The sequence below is a fragment of the Schistocerca serialis genome, chromosome 8 (assembly GCF_023864345.2).
Source record: "Schistocerca serialis cubense isolate TAMUIC-IGC-003099 chromosome 8, iqSchSeri2.2, whole genome shotgun sequence".
Lineage (NCBI taxonomy): Eukaryota > Metazoa > Arthropoda > Insecta > Orthoptera > Acrididae > Schistocerca > Schistocerca serialis.
In genome coordinates, this window is record NC_064645.1 from 306532561 (window position 1) to 306554151 (window position 21591).

The 21591-nt window shown below is 42.8% G+C and overlaps 1 protein-coding gene across 1 annotated transcript in view; it reads right to left on the reverse strand.

Annotated features, from left to right (window-relative positions):
* LOC126416989 (uncharacterized) overlaps positions 1-21040 on the reverse strand; it is a 255647-nt gene extending 234607 nt beyond the window's left edge. The window contains exon 1 of the mRNA XM_050084874.1: positions 18430-21040. Coding sequence (XP_049940831.1) covers positions 18430-20633 — 2204 coding nt within the window. The 5' untranslated portion in view covers positions 20634-21040. The remainder of the gene's footprint in view (positions 1-18429) is intronic.
* Between the last annotated feature and the right edge of the window lie 551 nt (positions 21041-21591).

Consider the following 21591-nt stretch of genomic DNA (forward strand, 5'->3'; position numbering starts at 1 on the left):
ACGTAAAGTGTTCCCCAAGGAACATAAACGACATAGGGGACAATCTGAGCAGCCCTCTTGGATTGTTTGCGCATTATGCTGTCATTTACCGTCTTGTAATGTCACCACATGACAAAAATCAATTACAAAATGATTTAGACAAGATACCCGTATGGTGCTAAAAGTGGCTGTTGACTCTAAATAGCGAAAAATGTAAAGTCAGCCACATAAGTACTACACGAAATTCGCTAAATTTGGTTAGACGATAAATCACACAGAGATAAAGGCTCAACTAAATACTTAGGGATTACAATTACGAATAACTTAAATTGGGACGATCATACAAATAATGTTGTGGGGTAAACAAACAGAAGAATGTGAATTATTGGCAGAACACATAGAAAATGCAGCAAGTCTACTACAAAGACTGCTTACCCCACTCTTGTCTGTCCTCTTCTGGAGTACTGCTGTGAGGTGCGGAATCTGCATCAGATGGGACTGACGGAGGACATCGAAAAAGTTCAGAGAAGGGCAGCTCGTTTTGTATTACTGCGAAATAGGGGAGAGAGTGTGGACATCATGAAACCAAAGGCCTTCCTCGTTGCGGCGTATCTTCTCGTGAAACTTCAGTCATCAACTTTTTCCTCTGAATGCGAAAAAATTCTATTGGAAGGAGGACGACATTCTGCCACTATAGCTGCTGAAAGACGACGAAGTCCACGTACTAACTACTTCAGTGTAAAGAATGTTACCAAAGTCAACGAACTTGTGCGCTGCATATTTTAAATTTGGTTTCAGCTCTCTTTTAATTTACTTTATGCAAGTGATTAGACACTTATGTAATTCACGTCAATTCAGTGACATATATTAAGGACTTCAAAAGAAGAAAAAGTTCATATATATTTTTTATTTATTTCTTCTCTGTGGAATATGATAATTTAATGGAGAATCAAGTATATTTTATTATTTATTTTCTCTTTTGAAGATCAATAGCGAAAAAAATACTTGTTATGAAGATCCTATTACTTTAAAAAGAATATTGTATTTCAATTTATTTAACTGAAGAAGAAACTGTTCAATTTACTACAAAGCAATTGCATTTTTATGAAGAATGCAAATATGTATGTTCACTGCTATTTCTCAGTCTGTAAATCAACCAGAAAAGAATTAATTTTTCTGAAGAAGAGAAATTTTGTTTAGTGGCGTCTGAAGCCATGCCGAGGACCCCAATATTCGTGGACGCATGGGAAGGGTGCGGCAGGAAGGAGACCGGTAAAAATCAACAAAGAAACGACTATTAGTGATAAGTAGGAAATCCGGGTTCGAGTCCTGGTGTGGCACAAATTTTCATTCGTCACAACGGATTCATTATACTATGAAGTACATCTCAACGGTTTGAACCAATATCATTACATGTCACTGAATGTTCACTGATTTCATTCCCATTCATCCATTCGCATTGTTCCTGCGTATTTATTTCAGACAATATGAACGATAATCGCCAAAACCTCATGACAACTTGGCAGACAACTGTCTGTATGTCCTTTATTATCACCACTGGTAAAAAGTTAATATATTACTTAACTATCATATCATGACGTATAAATATGGCAACGTTGATAACAGAACCCCTTCAGAACTGCTGCACATAAAAAACAAGTACACTCACTCAAAAAGTGGTGTATCCGATATGAAAGCACAGTTATAACGGATCATTGGTTGATTTGGGGGAGGGGACCGAACGGCGAAGTCATCGATCTCATCGTGTTAGGGAAGCATGGGGAAGGAAGGTGGTCGTGCCCTTTCAAAGGAACCATCCGGACATTTATCTGAAGCGATTTAGGGAAATCACGGAAAACCTAAATCAGGATAGCCGGACGTGGGTCATCCTCCCGAATGCGAGTCCTAAAACGGATCATTAGCTCACTTCTTGCACACCAGCACCTGAGTAAGGACACCTGGTTTTTTTTTATGTACAGCAGCTGTGATGGAGTTCGATTATCAACGTTACCATATTGATACGACATGACACGATACGTAAAAAATACATCAACTTTTTATACTGTGACTATTATTATTAACCGAAAAAGGTAGTGATGATAATGGACATAGAGACAACTAGCTGCGTGTCATGTATTTCAGAAAAAAGACTTAGCAGCTGTTGGCAGTCACCTTCAAAAACTGTTAAAAATCGTGATAACTATTTGTGCAGTCTCCACATAGAAACTGCTGTCCACAGCGAGTGTGTTCGCCAGATTCCGGTTAGATTAAGAAGACTGTTAAAAAGCAGAGCGCATTACAGTTTTCGACGTGGTATTGTAAAGGGTGAAATGGCTCTTGAGGCACATCACGACTAGGGCGAGTCATAGGTGTCCCACGAAGCGCCACAAACAAAACGACTGTCAATTTAGTGACAAGTGAAAATGTGTGTTCTGGGGCTCGAACTCAGAACTGCACTCCGTGGCAGGTGCAACAGTTTAGCTTCCAGTGCACGACTCACGGAAGATAAAAACGTAAACAGGTGACAAACTGAAGCTTTTAATTGCTACATAAGGCGTTTATGTATAATATAGTTAGTAACGGGGGAAGCAAGGTAAAATGGGGTTGGTTCGGCGTACTAAGACAACGTCCTTGGAGACGGAGTACAAGGTTGGAATGGCGAAGGAAATTCGGTCGTGCCCTTTCAAAGAAACCATTCCCGCATTTACGGGGTGTGAGTTAGGAAAACCACGGAAAATCCAATTCTCGATAGCCGGACGGGGATCTGATCTTCCGTCCTCCAGAATGCGAGTTCAGACCAGTGTCTTATTACACCTCGCTCGTTGAAAATGCGATAGAGAACTGGGAGTGTTTATATTGTATATCTGTACCAAATTCGAGCTGCTAATAGTGAAAAAAAAAACTATTGCTGGTAAATGTGCGTGTTGTCTCAAACTTCAGAATTCTTAAGGGGGGGGGGGGGGGGGTAGGACGTCAACCGGCCGACTTGAAACAGGAGAGGCACCACAGGACATTTTAATTTCCACTGTCTATACTTTCACAAGTAAATTCATAAAACTTTGTCATCATGACCAAGAAGGATTCAGGATTCACACTAGTAGCAGCGGAAGTTCAAAAACATAACAAAATAATTTTTTACATGTGAAATTTCATCATTTTTTCACTTACTATTGGCTGCATTTGTTGCTATAGGTACACATTCCTTCATAAGTAAGAGAGACTGTTCGATGAATTTTGCACAGCATACAAACCATACCTACAGGTGTCTGAAACTCTAGAATCTATTTAATTTATGAGAAAAATGAATGAGCTGTTACGTTTTACACTTTATGTTTAGAAAAAAATCAAATTTTGTAGTTAATTATCTCCATTTTCACCACAGTTTTTAATAGATTTGGAAAATTTTAGAGTTTCATACACCTGAAGTATGGTTTGTATGCTATGCAAAATTCATCAAAGAATCCCTCTTACTTGTGAAGAAAAATGTACCTATAGCAACAAATGCAGCCAACAGTAAGTGAATAAATGATGAAATTTCATATCTAAAAAAAAATTATTTTATTATGTTTGTGCACTTCCACTGCTATGAGTGTGAAACCTGAATCCTTCCTGGTCATGCTGACAAAGTTTTATGAATTTATTTGTAAAAGTATAGACAGTAGAAAATAAATGTCCTGTGGTGACTCTCCTGCTCCAAGTCGGCCCGTTTGACGTCCTACCCCCCTTAAACGATTAAAGATCATCTTAGCAATATTTGACAGGAGTCTGCTCTGCTGACGCCGAAATCCCCAACTGCCAAGCCAACTACGGTTGCATTGATATTTAGCAAGAGTTTCGTTTGTAACGGAGAATGACTACGAAGATGGTCAAAAGGAAGTAGACAAGTTTCACATATGAAAACAACATATGCAGATCTGCTACAGCGTCTGAGATACACATGTCAGCTGCATCACTATGACAGTCATTATCTCAATAAAAGGCTTTTCAACAGACGTACACCGACTCATAATAATACTGCAGCTGTGTATTTAACAGATACCACCCAGAATTGGAGCGATGGAGTTTAAATTGAAAACCATCACTCTGAAATTAAGAGGGCAGTTAATAAGTAATTAAACACTTTTTCTCGGGCAATTTCGGTTAAAAAAATGCGGAATTGTGGGACATCGTGAAATACTTCCGCTTCAGCCCCTATAGTTTCATAAAGTTCCAGTACGCGGAGGCACTATGAGTAGCCATTAAAATGGTGCCTGTGTTTCAAGTAGAGACGGTGATTTAGTTTCTTTTGGCAAAAAACCAGAGCATCGCATATACGAGAGATATTCGGAAAGTAAGTTCAGATTGGTCAAGAAATGGAAACCACTATGAAAATCTAATAATGCTTTGCACATATGTGTAGACAGTGTGTCTAGTATGCCTGTCGGTTACATCACCTCGCTCTTTTCAGTTCTGAGCGCATGGTGAACACATAAAGATGCGTAGAAAATAGTGTCTCCTACGAAGTATGAGGTCCTGGTGAGAGATTTCGCCTGATGTTATGCAGCCCACATTACTGAACTGCCATACGGTTCCACTTCGTGACAATTCTCGGTCGCAATCTGCAGGGGCAATGAAAATGCTCCTGCAACGTTTTCGATAGGAGTGTTTGATCACCCGCACTACAGCCGGTAATTGGCTCCCTCTCTGTTTCATCCCTGCTCACATCAACTACTGGCTATGAAGACAACATTTTCGCACAGACAACGAGCTACAGATGAGCGTAGAGAATTGGCGGGAAGCATAGGCAGCTGCCTTCTATGACGAGGGTATTGGAAAGTTGGTACAACGCTACGAAAAAGTCTAAGTCGGAGTGGTGACTATGTAGGGCAGTGGCTGGAAGCTGTAGCTAACTGTTGCCGATAAAATATTTCAGATTTTCAAAGTGGTTTCCATTTCGCGATCAATCGGAACTTACTTTCGGAATAGCCCTAGTATTCATAGTCGCCTGCAGAATGTCAACGGAGACCTAGCAGTGAACAAAAGCACGTAGAGTCGTTGGCTGGGCCGTGTCATCATCGTAACAAGGTCGCGCAAACTTGTCCGATCTTCCGCGTACCGGCCGGCCGTACGCACCAGTTCTGCTGCAGTGTTGGGACTTGAGGACACTCTTATTCGAGGTGATCGACGGATCACAATCAAACACCTCGCTGCACAACTAGATATCTCTGTTGGTAGTACTGACACACTCGTCCACAAATGGGGCTGCTCGCTGCCTAGCAGAAGGCGACAGAGAACAATGAAGGCCATCTGCTTGGAATTGCTTGCCCGTTACGAGTGTGATCGTGACAATTTTTGTCGATCATCGTCACAGGCGATGAAACATTGGTTCATCAATCCGAATCAGAACAAAACGGCAATCTATGGAGCGATGTCACACCACCTCTCCTCCGAAGAAAAATTTCAAAGCCGCACCCTCAGCCGGAGACGGACGGTCCACCGGGATTCTGAAGGTATGTTTCCTGTCCTCTCTCATGGTGCAACGATCAACTCTGAAGTGTATTGTTCTACCCTCAAGAAATTGAAGAAATGACTTCAGCGTGTACGTCCCCAGAAAAATGGAAGCCCGCTTCCCATCCACGACAACTCAAGACCTCACAAAAGACTACGCACCCGAGAGAAGCCAACAAAACGTCACTGGACTGTTCTTCCTCATCCACCTTACAGTCCGGATCTTTCACCCTCCGCCAGCCATCTGTTGGGCCAGTGCAGGATGCACTTCCCGGGAAGCAGACATGGATGATGGGGAGGTTATCGATACAGCAAGACGTTGGCTCTGACGTCGAGCAGTAGAGCGGAACAATTTGGGCATACAGGTTCTCATAGAAAGATGGCGAGGGGCCATCACATTGAAGATACTGTTTTAAAAAAAATATATATAAATAAAAAAAATAAAAAAAATAAAATAAATTTGTAGCCAGAAGAGCGGGGACAATATGGTGTATCGGTATCCTGAATAAAACGAACGTGTTTTCAGAAAAAAATGTGTTGCATTACTTATTGAACGTTCCTCGCAAAAAAAAGTGAGTGCTGAATTTAAAAACACAATAGGAACGTCAAGGAAGACTACTAGTCGTTCAAAATGGCTCTGAGCACTATGGGACTTAACATCTGAGGTCATCAGTCCCATAGAACTGAGAACTACTTAAACCTAACTAACCTAAGGACATCACACACATCCATGCCCGAGGCAGGATTCGAACCTGCGAGAGTAGCGGTCGCGCGGTTCCAGACTGAAGCGCCTAGAACCGCTTGGCCACAACGGCCGGCAGACTACTAGTGTATAACGAAGATGTGTAAATTGTGTTGCAGTTGTCTTTAGTCCGACGAAGGGTCTGCTGCTGCTTTCCACGCATGCCTGTGCTAGATTCTTTATTTTTGCTTAACTATTGCGCCCTAATCCATCTGATGCTGCTTACTGTATGACAAACCATAGCCTTCCTCTACAGCTTCACCCCTACAATTCCCTTCATTGCCAGACTGACGAGTCATTGGTGTTTCAGAATGTGTCCCTTCTGTGGTGTTGAGCGACAAACATCGTTTCTTCCAGATTCGATTCAGTAGCTCAGTATATGATCCGCCCAACTAATCCTTAGCATTCTTCTGTAGCACTCGTTTCAAAAGTTTCTAATCTCTTCTTGTCTGTACTCTTTATCGTCCACGTTTATACTCCTTATAAAGTTACACTTCAAGAAGAATGTAATAAGCTCAGTTCCAAAGAAAGTAGGTACTGACAGGGGTGAATACTATCGTACTATCAGTTTAATCAGTCATGGCTGCAAATTACTACCACGAATTATTTTACAGACAAATGGGAAAACTGGCAGAAGCGGACCTCGGGGAAGAACAGTTTGGATTCCGGAGAAATGTAGGAACTCGCGAGGCTATACAGACGCTCCGATTTATCTTACAAGATAGGTTAAGGGGAGGTAAACTTACATTTATAGCATTTGTAGATTTGGAGAAAGCTTTTGATAATGTTGACTAAATACACTGTTTCAATTTCGGTAGGTTGCAGAGGTAAAATGCAGGGAGCGAAAGGTTATTTACAACTTGTACAGAAACTACACTTAAGTTATAAGAGTCGAAGGGCATGAAAGGGAAGCAGTGATTGAGAAGGGAGTGAGACAGAGCTGTAACCTATCCCCGATGGTACTCAATCTTACATTGGGCAACTAAAGGAAATCAAATAAACAATGGGAGAAGGAATTAAAGTTCAGGAAGAAGAAATAAAAACTCTCATATTTTCTGATGACGTAAGTCTGGCAGAGACACTAAAGGACTTGAAGAGCAGATAAAGGGATGGATGGGGTCTTGAAAGGAGGATATAAGATGATTATTAACAAAAGCAAAACGAGGGTAATGGATTGCAGTCAAATTAAATCAGGCTGTGTTGTGGGAATTAGATTACGAAACGAGACGCTAAAATTAGTAGACGAGTTTTGGTATTTGGGCAGCGAGATAACTGATGATGGCCGAAGAAGACAGAATATAAAATGTAGACTAGCAATGGCAAGAAAAGCGTTTCTGAAGAAGAGACATTTAGTGACACTGAATACAGATTTATGTGTTAGGAAGTCTTTTCTAAAGGTGTTTGTTTGTAGTGTAGACATGTACGGAAGTGAGACGTGGATGATAAACGATTTAGACAAAAGGAAAATAGAGGATTTCGAAATGCGGTGCTACAGAAGAATGCTGAAGATTAAATAGGTAGAACAAGTAACCGATGAGGAGATAGTGAACACAACTGGGGAGAAACTCGGCTAAAACAAGTCCCACGAGTATATGTTTAACATACGATGACAAGAAGGTAGAAGAAGCGGACAGTGTTAAATTCTTGGGATTACAGCTTGATAATAAATTCAACTGGGAGGAGCACACCACAGAACTGCTGAAGCGTCTTAACAAATCTCTGTTTGCAATGCGAATTTTGTCTGACATAGGGGATATAAAAATGAAAAAGCTGGCATTCTATGCTTACTTTCATTCCATAATGTCATATGGGATTATTTTTTGGGGTAATTCATCAAGCCAAGCTAAAGTTTTCCGGGCACAAAAACGTGCAGTAAGAGTTATATGTGGTGTGAACTCAAGAACATCCTGCAGAAGCCTGCTTAGGGAACTAGGGATACTAACTACTGCTTCTCAATATACACTCCTGGAAATGGAAAAAAGAACACATTGACACCGGTGTGTCAGACCCACCATACTTGCTCCGGACACTGCGAGATGGCTGTACAAGCAATGATCACACGCACGGCACAGCGGACACACCAGGAACCGCGGTGTTGGCCGTCGAATGGCGCTAGCTGCGCAGCATTTGTGCACCGCCGCCGTCAGTGTCAGCCAGTTTGCCGTGGCATACGGAGCTCCATCGCAGTCTTTAACACTGGTAGCATGCCGCGACAGCGTGGACGTGAACCGTATGTGCAGTTGACGGACTTTGAGCGAGGGCGTATAGTGGGCATGCGGGAGGCCAGGTGGACGTACCGCCGAATTGCTCAACACGTGGGGCGTGAGGTCTCCACAGTACATCGATGTTGTCGCCAGTGGTCGGCGGAAGGTGCACGTGCCCGTCGACCTGGGACCGGACCGCAGCGACGCACGGATGCACGCCAAGACCGTAGGATCCTACGCAGTGCGTAGGGGACCGCACCGCCACTTCCCAGCAAATTAGGGACACTGTTGCTCCTGGGGTATCGGCGAGGACCATTCGCAACCGTCTCCATGAAGCTGGGCTACGGTCCCGTACACCGTTAGGCCGTCTTCCGCTCACGCCCCAACATCGTGCAGCCCGCCTCCAGTGGTGTCGCGACAGGCGTGAATAGAGGGACGAATGGAGACGTGTCGTCTTCAGCGATGAGAGTCGCTTCTGCCTTGGTGCAAATGATGGTCGTATGCGTGTTTGGCGCCGTGCAGGTGAGCGCCACAATCAGGACTGCATACGACCGAGGCACACAGGGCCAACACCCGGCATCATGGTGTGGGGAGCGATCTCATACACTGGCCGTAGACCACTGGTGATCGTCGAGGGGACACTGAATAGTGCACGGTACATCCAAACCGTCATCGAACCCATCGTTCTACCATTCCTAGACCGGCAAGGGAACTTGCTGTTCCAACAGGACAATGCACGTCCGCATGTATCCCGTGCCACCCAACGTGCTCTAGAAGGTGTAAGTCAACTACCCTGGCCAGCAAGATCTCCGGATCTGTCCCCCATTGAGCATGTTTGGGACTGGATGAAGCGTCGTCTCACGCGGTCTGCACGTCCAGCACGAACGCTGGTCCAACTGAGGCGCCAGGTGGAAATGGCATGGCAAGCCGTTCCACAGGACTACATCCAGCATCTCTACGATCGTCTCCATGGGAGAATAGCAGCCTGCATTGCTGCGAAAGGTGGATATACACTGTACTAGTGCCGACATTGTGCATGCTCTGTTGCCTGTGTCTATGTGGCTGTGGTTCTGTCAGTGTGATCATGTGATGTATCTGACCCCAGGAATGTGTCAATAAAGTTTCCCCTTCCTGGGACAATGAATTCACGGTGTTCTTATTTCAATTTCCAGGAGTGTATTTATTCCTTAATGCAATTTGTCATTAAAAATATATCACTTTTTCAAACCAACAGCTCAATTCATGGAATCAATACTAGAAATAAGAATAATCTTCACAAGGATTTAAACTCACTTAGCCTTGTACAAAAAGATGTGCATTATTCAGGAACACACATTTTCAATAACTTGCCAGCAGCCACAAAAAGCTTAACAACCAATGAATGAAATTCAGTTTAAGAGAAGCCTAAAGGATTTATTGGTGGACAACTCATTCTACTCCATTGATGAATTTCTCAGTAAAACCAACTGATTTGTATATTTCAGTGCAGTAATGTGTTCATTGTAAGTGTGTGTGTGTGTGTGTGTGTGTGTGTGTGTAAGTACAATCTAACTTCTTCACCATTTCAGTGCAGTAATGTGTTCATTGTAAATAAGTATTATAGTAGTTGTATTACGTGTTTACTACCTTATAAATAAAAAACTTTTTTATTTTAAATTCAGTGCATTAGTATTTGTAAAATCACTCTTTCATATAGTGTTCATTAAAAAATGACGATCATTCCACTTCGGATCTGTGGAATGGTATATTAGCTTATTTGTTTTAGTTGTAAACATTTGTCATGTATTGTTGTTTTTCTGACATGTTCCACATCCTGGAGGACCTCCTCACTACGGATCAATTGGAATGAAAGTAAATCTAATCTAATCTGATAGAATATATTCTGACACATCACAGAATAGTGAATCTAGTGACAGAGGGGAAGCGTGGGTGATAAAAATTGTAGACGGATCCAAGTAATGAATACAGTTAGCAGATTCTAATGAATGTAGGTTGCAGCAGTTATTTGGAGATGAAGATGCTTGCAGAGTATAGAGTGGGTTGGAAAGCTGCATCAAACCAGTCTTCGGACTGAAGACCACAACAACAACAAGACTACACTCCACAAAAATACATTTACAAAATATTTTGGTGTTAATAAATCTTAGTTTTTCTTGATATTGATAGCCTGAAATTTTTATCTTATCTAGTACGGCTATCGTCCATTCTTTTGCTGCATAAGTAGCAAAATTCATCTACTACTTATAGTGAGTAGTTTGCTAATCTTCATCCCTGAAAACTGCCTATTTAACTTGACTGGAATCCATTACCCGTGTTTTACTGTTATTGATGTTAACCTTTCGACCTCATTTCTATGCGTTATCGATTCTGGTTACTAGTGATATCATTCCCGTGTGGCAAATTAAGCCCTCTGTCAGAATTACGACGCGTTTTACAAATCAAATTAAGTTACTTGTAATTTTAAGTTATGTTGACACACAATGATAAGGATAATTCAGTGCTCCAAATGACATTCGGAAGGTAAACTTCCGCATTCTGGCCCTCGGCGGGCCAATCAGGCAACTGGAATCGGAGGTGCGCCAAGGGGTCGATTCTGTAAAGCTACATTTTTAAAACTCTCAGTAAGGTTGGGCAGGTGCCACCGACGGTGTTGCAGAAATGGGGGTCTTAGGACCCTTTGCTGTTTTATTCCTCATGTGTCAATGTCACATTCCCCCCTGCCCGTGATAACGCCACACGAAAGCTGAAAAAGTATGAGCACCCTTTCCTGCTACAGATCACGTTCAAATTTCGTCGAATGGATTTGAAAGATACCTAGTCGTTCCAACCTGTACACGCGTAGATGATCGAAGCAATGGGGCAAGTCAAAAATCTTGCAATATACACAGACTTCTGGCAAAAAAGCAGTAATTTTAGATCCGTTAGGTGAAAGTAAAATAGTGAGACTTCTTTTGCACAGTGTCTCTCTCTTGAGAATCGGCAGGCAAATTTTCAGCAGATATCTGAAATTTAATTTTTGTACTGTGTAGCTGGAGTCATCCGGAACAAATAGTGCTCATCATGTCTTTCAGGTGATGCCCAGAGTCGACGGGAAGCGTCAGTCTGCTTCCCGTTACAAACGAAATTATTTTTAAAGCGGAATTTTACGCACCAATTCGATAGAGCGATCCCACATTAGTATAGTGTGACATCTGTTTTATCGATATGTACTAACAGAGACAGTAGAAGAGGAAGTACAAGCAGTACTCTAGCAGCGACAACACTGCCCTCGCGCACGCTGACTGCTACCGACAAGCATCCAGCGCAGCACAGTTGCTGCTGTAGTAGTAGTTACTCTTCGTGTTCTACTGTCCCCGTTAACATATATCGATGAAACAGGTATCGCACAAGACTTTCGTTTGTAACAGGAAGCAGACTGACGCTTCCCATCGACTCTGAGCATCACTTGAAAGACATGATGAGCACTATTTGTTCCGGATGACTCCAGCTGCGTAAAGCAGAAACAAATTTTGAATATCTGCTCACACAACAGAGAAATTGCACCTGACGAGTCTTAAGAGAGACACCTTGTATAATGTTCGACAATGAGTTTTGGGATAATACAGTCAGAGAAACGCAAAACAAACAATGATAAATGAAAAAAATAAAAACAAGAAAGAACACTGATGGATCCCTGTCAAATATAATGAAATTAAAATATATTTTGCATTATGCGTAATAATGGCGCGAGAAAAAATTCAAAAATTCAAATGTACTGGTCTAAACGGGCCATCACAGAAATCCACTATACAGGAAAGCTATTCCACTGAAAGATTTTTGCAAATCACTGGGTTTTTCCTTCTGAGAGAAACTATTTTAATAAAAAATCAAAGAACTAGATGCAATGGAAGACAACACCGCGATCGACGAGCCGTTGACGAAATTTAAGATACGCAAGTATTCTAAACAATTTAATCCCTCGAACGATCGAGACTTGGCATAAAATTTTATCAACTGTGATAGTCAGCAAAGGACTACTCCTGTAACTCAAAAACACATACGAGAAACGATAAAAGAGTTCTTGATTATAATGCATCTGAAACTACTGTGATGGAATTATCAAAGTCAATATTAAATAACGGACTCACTTTATAACGGATCGCCGGTCGGAGTGGCCGAGCGGTTAAAGGCGCTACAGTCTGGAACCGCACGACCGCTACGGTCGCAGGTTCGAATCCTGCCTCGGGCATGGATATGTGTGATGTCCTTAGGTTAGTTAGGTTTAAGTAGTTCTAAGTTCTAGGGGACTTATGACCACAGCTGTTGAGTCCCATAGTGCACAGAGCCATTTAACGGATCATTGGTACTCTTTGCCGACAATGTTTGTACCTTTAGTTGGAAATGGAACAAATGTTATTTTCACAATACGTTTTAACAGAAAAAAATTTGATGGAGGATGTCTACTAGAGAGATTACGCATACTACGTTTGTTCGTTCTCTGCTTGAGTATTGGTGTGCGGTATGGGATCCTTAGCATATAGGATTGACGGAGGACATCTAAAATGTTCAAAGAACGGCAGCGCGTTTTATCGCGTAATATGGGAGCGATTGTCGCGGATACGAGACGTTAGTTGGGTTGGCAATCTTTAAAAGAAAGGCATTTTTCCTTGCGGCGAGATCTTTTCCAAATTTCAATCACCAACCCTCTACTCTAGATGTGAAAATATTTTACTGTCGCCAACCTGTTGAGGGAGAAGTGCTCACTACAATAAAATAAGAGAAATCAGAGCTCGTTAAGTGTTCATTTTTCCCACGCGCTGTTAGAGACTGGCACAGTAGAGAAATAGTCTGGTTCGAAGAACCCTCTGCCAGGCTCTTAGTGTGGATTTCAGAATTGATGTAGATGTGTAGATGAGACAATGGAGAATGAATGATGAGAAGCTGCATGGCATATTAGCATTGAAATGAAAGGATAACTGGGGCGTCCATATTATTTCTACTAAGCACGAAAACGTAGAAATGAGTGAACAGAACGCAAGTGAACGAAGCCCTACTTTCAAACCAACATGTATTGTTGATTAGAACAGAGGAGTGATAGGCACTGACCGTTAAGATCAGATACTAGCAGTTTTCCCTGTTACCTGGAATTACTTGAAAGGGTATCAAAATATCTTCTTTTTTTACAGTTTTTATATTCTGTACAACAGAAACGATATGGAAAAGAAACAGAATTACACCGACTATAAGCTTCACGTAGCAGAAGCATTATTACAAACGTGCCGTCACATGTTTATAACAGACAAGGACCATTGTCGACTGGAGATATACCAATGAGACTACATGCGCAACACGGGGATCACTTTCCCAAACATATAGATCCAACGCCGTCGAAAACTAATCCAACAAGAGCCTGCAAAGTATGTACAAAAAAATAAGAAACGGAGTAAAACGACGGCGGAATGTAAAAACTGTCGAGTTGCATTATATGTAGTTCATCGTTTCAAAAAACATCACGAGTTTTCTCAAAACTAAATTAATTTAAACTAATTATTAACCCTTTATGGTCTGAATTTTTCTTCTTTGACGTTGACAATTCTCAATTTTATGTCTTGTAACGGTTGGGAATTACTTTAGTAGAAAGAAAACTAGAAAAATGGTCTTTTATTAATTTTTTTTTTAGGAAGACTTCAGAGTCCCGTCAGGTTATAATGGTCCAGTCATCGGGAAACATTACTTTATCAGAAATGGTTTTAATAAAAACAATTTGACACACAATAACACCTTACATTGGGAAAACTTTTGAATGACCTCTTGATTTTATTATAATTCCACGCTTAGCAGTAAATTCTGGCTATGAGCTCAAAAATTTTGGGCTCATTTGAAAGTGAAAACCCCTCCTTTCGTCTTTTGTGGTGAAAATATGGGAAAGGTATTTCTTGTTATCACCGTCATCTCCACATTGAATTTCTTCAGCTTCTGGAGAATACGTGGAAATATTCTGCTGATGATTACATATGGCATGGTGTTATTTTTTATTCGTTTGGTCTGTAAATTGATGAGTTTGAATTATTCTAGAACGTTCTTTGCTTCAGAATCGCTACTTTACTAAACTGGTGTATCAATATCAGATATAGAAAACTTATAGAGTTGCTCCATTATATCCCTATCTTCCAGTTTTCCTGTCATGGTCAGGGTGTAAATAAATGAAGTTATTGACGTGACGGGACTTAACAAGTACTAAATATTTTAGACGAAAATTTTCAATATTTCGTGCTTCTAAACGTTTATCGTAAACATATTTACCACGAAACGAATATGATGGCCTGATTATCACAGCAGACACTCAAAACCACACACAGAATGACCCATATCCAACTACACGCAACCGAATAGTGAGCATTGCAAATACTTAGAGACACAGATCACACATCCGTAGAAGTTTTGCGATATGTTATCTATGTACCAAATTAAGAATAAACGGGAAGTAACAGTCCTGACAGGCTCATAACTAATGAGAATATTTTATTCCTCCTTTTATGCGCAACTCAGAAGTCCCGTCAGATTATGAAAGGTTTTACGGACTATTACATTATCTACGTGCAAATAATAAATAGTTTTTGTTCACTGATGGATCGATCATATTTACTTCCCAGACATCATAAAATTATTGGTTATGCCCAAATGTTTATTATTCCACAATTCCTTACGTTGTGTTACAGATATCATAACGACGCATACATTTTTCGCAGGTTCGATCACACGGTTCAACAGTTCAATGGCTCGATGCGCGACTGACCTAACTACAGCCCGAGCAATCGGGAGATAGCGGGTAAGCCAAGAGGTTGATAACATTTGAAAGAAACTTAGGCAGAGCTCACCACGGCGAAATAAACAGAAATTATCAGTAAAATTGTGTTCTGCAGAGCAAAAAAGGTTAATTGGCGATCCAATGAGCCTGCAGCGTTGAAGACATTTCTAAGAGACATTACGTAATAAAGCCCAGATTGCTGCTATGGCAGTTTAATTTTTTTATTGTAATGCAGTCCGCGGCTCGTGGTATCGCGGCAGCGTTCTCGCTTCCCGCGCACGGGGTCCCGGGTTCGATTCGATTCCCGGCGGGGTCAGGGATTTTCTCTGCCTCGAGATGACTGGGCGTTGTGTGTCTTTCATCATTATTTCATCCTCATTCACTCGCAAGTCGCCGTAGTGGCGTCTCCCGGCCACCAATGCCATACGCTCATTACATTGTAATGCATTCATTTCGGCTAGATTACAATCTTCAGACTGTCTGCGAATGTTGCATAATATTTTAATATTATAATGTTAGTTCTCGTATTTTCGGCTGTACAAATTTGGTACTTATGTCTATACATAATCAGTGGTCGCTGTCACTCTGTATTTTGTTACAACGTCTTGTAGATTTAGGACTCTTATGCTATAAGCTTTTCTGTGGTTTGTTGCTGTTGTTAATAGTCCTTTCTCGTAATTTTTTTAATTTGAAGTTTTATAATCAGATTTGACACGTGACCATAAATGCTAAAATTAAAGTTGCTATGCCGTGTTGATATTATCGTTTTGGACTGGTGGCGGTGGTGATAAGTTCCTGTGGGACCAAACTGTTGGGGTCATCGATCCCTAGGCTTACACACTACTTAATCTAATTTAAACTAACTTATGCGAAGGACAATACACACACCCATCCCCGAGGGAGGACTCAAACGTCCGAGACGGAGGGGGGGGGAGGGGGGGAGACCGCGCGAATCGTGGTTAAGGCGCCCTAGACCGCGCGGTTACCCCGCGCGGCATTTTGGATTGTATGTATGATCTTTATAATATTTACGTGCAATATCAAACAAATTAAATGAACTAATGAATAACACAAGTATCCAATTCGCTAACAGAACAACAACAATATCCGCCACAGAGTTGAGTTCACGCAGGGAAAAAAAAGTTATCAATATACACACCTGGGCACATACAAAATCGAATGTCAGAATTGCAACAAATTTTGCGTAGGACAGACAGGGCGTAACTTCGGTACAAGACAACGACAGCACACAGGAATTAGCGACGATAATCCATACACACTCTTCAACCACTTAAAGCACGATAGTCATAATACAGAACGAATGGAGTTAGCAATGAAAATTTTAGCTACATTAGCTAAAGGTTTAACAATGAACGTACTTTAAGAGATAAAAATCTACACACACACACACACACACACACACACACTGATGAACAAACGGATTTAAAACATGAACATTTCATACAAAATTTTACTGAATTCCTAACCAAAGGTAACGGATAGACCAGTGATCTCTGCACATGGAGGTAAAATGTCTCTACACCACAGACATATATTACTAGACCGGCAAAGATGCGTGAAGTAAGATGGCGGCATCAGCAACTTGCTGTAAGGGAATACTACATTTTCTGAAAGCAACTGACTTTGTAACCTTTATGAAGTGGTCTAATCAAGTTCTGTAGTTGAGCAAATATTTGTGTACTGATTGAGGTTAACACATACACTGTAAAATTGTGTGTTACGTATACACACGTTTACAGCAGAACGCAGTTTTCGTAGGAACACTCAAATGAAGAAAGAACACTTTTATCAACGACAAATAGCACATTCTACTTATAGGAGCACTTTCACAATGAGCATACTATTAGAAGATAAGCCAAAGTTGATGAAAACTAGTTAAGAACACATCATTAAGCTACGTGTGTTAATACTAGATTCGTGAAACCCCCTACAATTTACATAAACTGTTTAATCATTGCCGGTATTTCAGATAAGACAAACTGTATTGTAATTATTTAGAATTACATAAAGCACAATAGCTAAAATATGTAAGACGTTTTTAGTCATTCTCGCATTGTGCCATCTTCTTTTCCTTGTATCTTCCGTCTGCTGTACGAGAAATTACAACCAAACGCGGTACATGTATCAACCATTTCATCAAAATTCCAAAGGTAACGTAGTTATATAAGTTTTCCCCATTTTTTACGATTATTTTGTCAGTAAATAAACAGCTGTTTACATATTCTTTGCGCTCGCCACCCTATTGCTACACTAACACCGACGATACAATATACGGCATTGCCAGTCTAGTAATGTATGTCTGTGCTCTACACCAACTGGATGTAAGGATCACCAATCTCAGAGCTTGGAGCTTTGGCATGCCTGCAGATTCCTGTCATCCGCATAGTCCGCCATGTTGTAGTTACGAGAAAAAAAAACCGCCTGTCTGTAAGTGATAAAGAATTCTCTACTTATTTATAACTATGAACCTTACATCAATAAGCGATGTAATAAGCTCATCAAACATTCTCGGGTTTCAAGCCGCGTCAAGTGGTTTACTGTCCACGAGCTTTCGGCAGAGATCTCCTCTGCCACTGTCACGTGGATGACTCATTTTGTGTTCTCCTGACATTTCGTGGCAGCCATGTTGAAATTTGGCAAGAAACGAAATAGAGCACTTTTGGCTGGCACGTTCAGATGACTAGAGCTCGACATCCAAATAGTATAGAGATCACTGGGATGGACGCAAACAACTACCCACAGACACATCGATTTCAAAGATCAAACATACAGCTCAAAATGATAACATCAAACACCATAGCAACTGTAACCATGTAACTTTGACCGTCAAAATCTGATGATAAAACTACAAAATATAAAAATTACGAGAAAGAACGATTAACAACAGCAACAAATCACAAAACAGCTTATAGCATAAGAGCCATAAATCTACACCAGTAACAAAATGCAGCATGACAGCGACCACTGATGATATATGGACGTAAGTATCAAATTTGTATAGTAGAAAATACGAATAACCAACATCATAATAAATTAAAAATGTTATGTAACATTCGCAGATGGTCTGAAGAAGGCAATCTAGCCGAAATGGATCCCTCACAATAGAAACATTAAATTACTATGCCAGCAATCTTGATTTTATTACATAACAAAAAAGTTTAATTCAAGTAGGAAGAAGCAGGAGAGTAGCGCAGCCTGTCGATACGTACTGGTCGTGCGCGAAGCCGTTCTGGAGCATGCGCCGCTGGTCGGCTGTGGTCTTGAGTTCGTTGACGAGATCGTCGACGAGCCGGTCGCTGTCGTGGCGAATCCTGGCGGGGTGGTGGCGGTGCTGACCTGTGGGTAACATGTTGGCTGGAGTCTTCCAGCGGCTCCTCTGTTCCTTCTCTATCTGTTGCTGCTGCTGCTGCTCCTGGCAATCGCACCGGTGACGCAGCTCAACGCAGCCATTAGACTGCTCATCACTCATTCGCTCCACTTGGCTTTCAGAAACTTCACCAGGTTCGGCTCCGTTCGAAATTTTGTTAATGCCATCCAGTTTGGTAGCTACCTGCGCGGCTTGCAAATCTCGCTCTGCAAGCTGACGGGGACCGAGAACGACTGTTAAACTGCACAGTTCCGCTTTGGCGGTGTCATCGCGAACAGCACAACTGCTAAACGATTGCACCACCGAAATGTCTTGCACTGCACTCTTCTGCGAGGTTCCTTTACTCTCTGTTGCCTGTTGCTCCACTCCACCGATCTCCGTAGACCCAAGTTTGCTCTCACTGACGCAACGTTCTCCTTCTGACGTCACTGGAACGCCGTTTCGTGCCAAAGACAGTTGTTTAGATGTGCAGTTAGTCTCATGTGCTTGTTTTGGGATTTGGTCCAATGACACTAACCCTTTGACGCCACTTGTGTGGACTAGATCTCTCGATTTTTCTCCTGATGTTAATTTTACTTTCGACTCTCGGCTGCAGAGCGACGTTTCACGACAGTTTGAATCTGCAGAGTTCACACCTTTGTCATCTTCTGGTAAAACTTCCCGTTCTAGACTCTGTTGAGGTTTTACTTCTATCTTGATTTCAGACAGGAGTGGTGGTGTATGATCTTGTGCACGTGCACTGTCTGGTCGACTGTTTGGTTTACAGACTTCCTTGACCAGCTCTTTGGCGTCCTTTGGTGGTGTTTTCTGTTCTGATTTCCGCTCTAAGCTGCCCGCTATGCTTCTTGGTGCTGGCACTACAGTGTGCGGAAGTGATTGGTGACTAAGTTCCTGTTCGAGCGGCTCTTCTGGCTTACCTCTGAATTCTGACAGAGAGCGCTGTCGCGGTACCTCTTTGGCATCTTTTGACGGTAGCCTCTGTTCCGAGGTGTGAGACACGACGCTTGTAGGAGAGACCTTGGTCTGTGTAGAGGATATATTAGTCTTTAGTGACGGCAGCAGTGTCGGTTGTTCCTGAAACGTGCACTGCTCTCTATGAGCTGCAATTTCGTCGTCCATCAACTTGGTCTCTGGGGGTGGCGGGGGTGGTGCATGAGACTTCTGCTGCCGCAGCTCGACAGGCTTGCTCGTTGAGGAAATGCGGGGCAGTGCAGGAGGTGGCGCAGACTGCTGCTGTCTCGACTCAGCAGGTTTTCCAATGGAGACAGACAACTGCTGCTGATTAGGATCTGGAAGTTTTCCATTGGAGATGGATTGTTGCTGATCTGGCTCTGTGAGCCTTCCGTTGGTGGCGGACTCTCCCACAATTCCTCCATTTGGGGTGGACTGTTGTCTTCCACTGGGGACAGACTGTTGCTGTCTCCACTCCACTAGTCTGCCATTGGGGATAGACTGTTGGTGCCCCGACTCCACAGGTCTTACACAATGGAAGGACTCACTAGGTCTTCCACTGGTGGTGGACTGCTGCTGTGTCGATTCCACAAGTCTGCCATTGGGGGTGGAGTGTTGCTGTCTCTCCACAGGTCTGCCATTGAGGGTGGAGTGTTGCTGTCTTTCCACAGGTTTACCACTGGGAGCAGACTGTTGTTGTCCAGCTTCACTGGGTCTTGCGTTGGGTGCGGACAATTGCTGTCTCGATCCGGTGGACCTTCCAATGGGGACAGACTGCTGCAGCCTCACGTCACAGACTCTGGCAGCAGGCAGCGACGCTCCAGACGCGCTGACCTCAGAGTGCCTGGTCAGCAGCTTCCTCTCGGGGGTTGGCGACGCGGAGGCAGCAGCAGCAGCTAGCCTAGCGGCGGCAGCGCGCACCACCCCCGGCTCGCCTGGAACGGGCGGGGGTGGCGCCTTGCGCGTCGGTACCGATAGGGCGCCGCCCCCGGCGCGAGTCTTCGCGAGTGCAGCAGCCACCACCAGCTTGTTGGGCCGTGGGGGCACCGGCGGCGGGGCGGCGGTCCTACCGCTAGTCGCGGGGCTCACCAGCATTTCGCCGCACTACGGTTCCATGCACTGTAAGTTCACCGACCTCACGACACTATCGACTTCAGTACTCCTTTCTTAGGACAGCTACTTCAACCCGCTGTGGATCGGCGAAGATAGCTAACACCTAACACTTTTTCTTCTTCGGGCTTTATATAGATCAAGGTGTATCTACTTCTTCCAACCTCTTGCAACAAGTAACAGCTGTTGGTATTACGACGAACTGTCCCACAAAAATATTTTTATTGTTACTGACCGCGACATCAAAGTATTTGCAACCAACCTGGAGTGATTTCAAGGTTCATTAGAATTAGCAGTGGGAAAATTATTCTATTTATTCTACATAAAAATTTCTATTTTCCTTCGTCGGGCACAACACAGTTGCAAGATATACAAATTCAGCTCTTTGCGTTGCAATCTCTCTCAGTAACAGGGCATCCAACTACTTGTTCAAGATGCTCTACTTATTTTCACTAAGCCAATTAAGTTTAGAATTCACTGTTTCGAATCAATCATGACCGACACTGCGCTGTCTAGTGAAACAGTTTTTAACAGTTATTCCAAAAGGATATGTCTCTTGTGATTATTATTAAACCACGGTTACAATGCACAGAGTACAGCAATGCGCCTCGGAGACAATGCTACTGCCGGGTACGGTGGCCCCGCTGTCACACGCTACTTGCCGAGAAGGCGGCCGCGGCAAAAATGTCCAACCGCGGAATCCGCTACCCGCCGTCCTCGCCCCAGTGGGCCCGCGCTGTCTCGGGCCACGGAACGCACGACCGCCGCCCGTTATCTTTCTGCCACTGGCAGCTGAGACCGCGCCAACTCGCTTCGCGGAATGCGAGCGAAGCGGCAGGGAACACAAAGTACTAGCCCAACACGTAGCCGACAGGGCTAGACTATCCCCAACGAGCGTCTTGCTGCGTGACCGTATGACACGGACTTACAACCATAATTACAC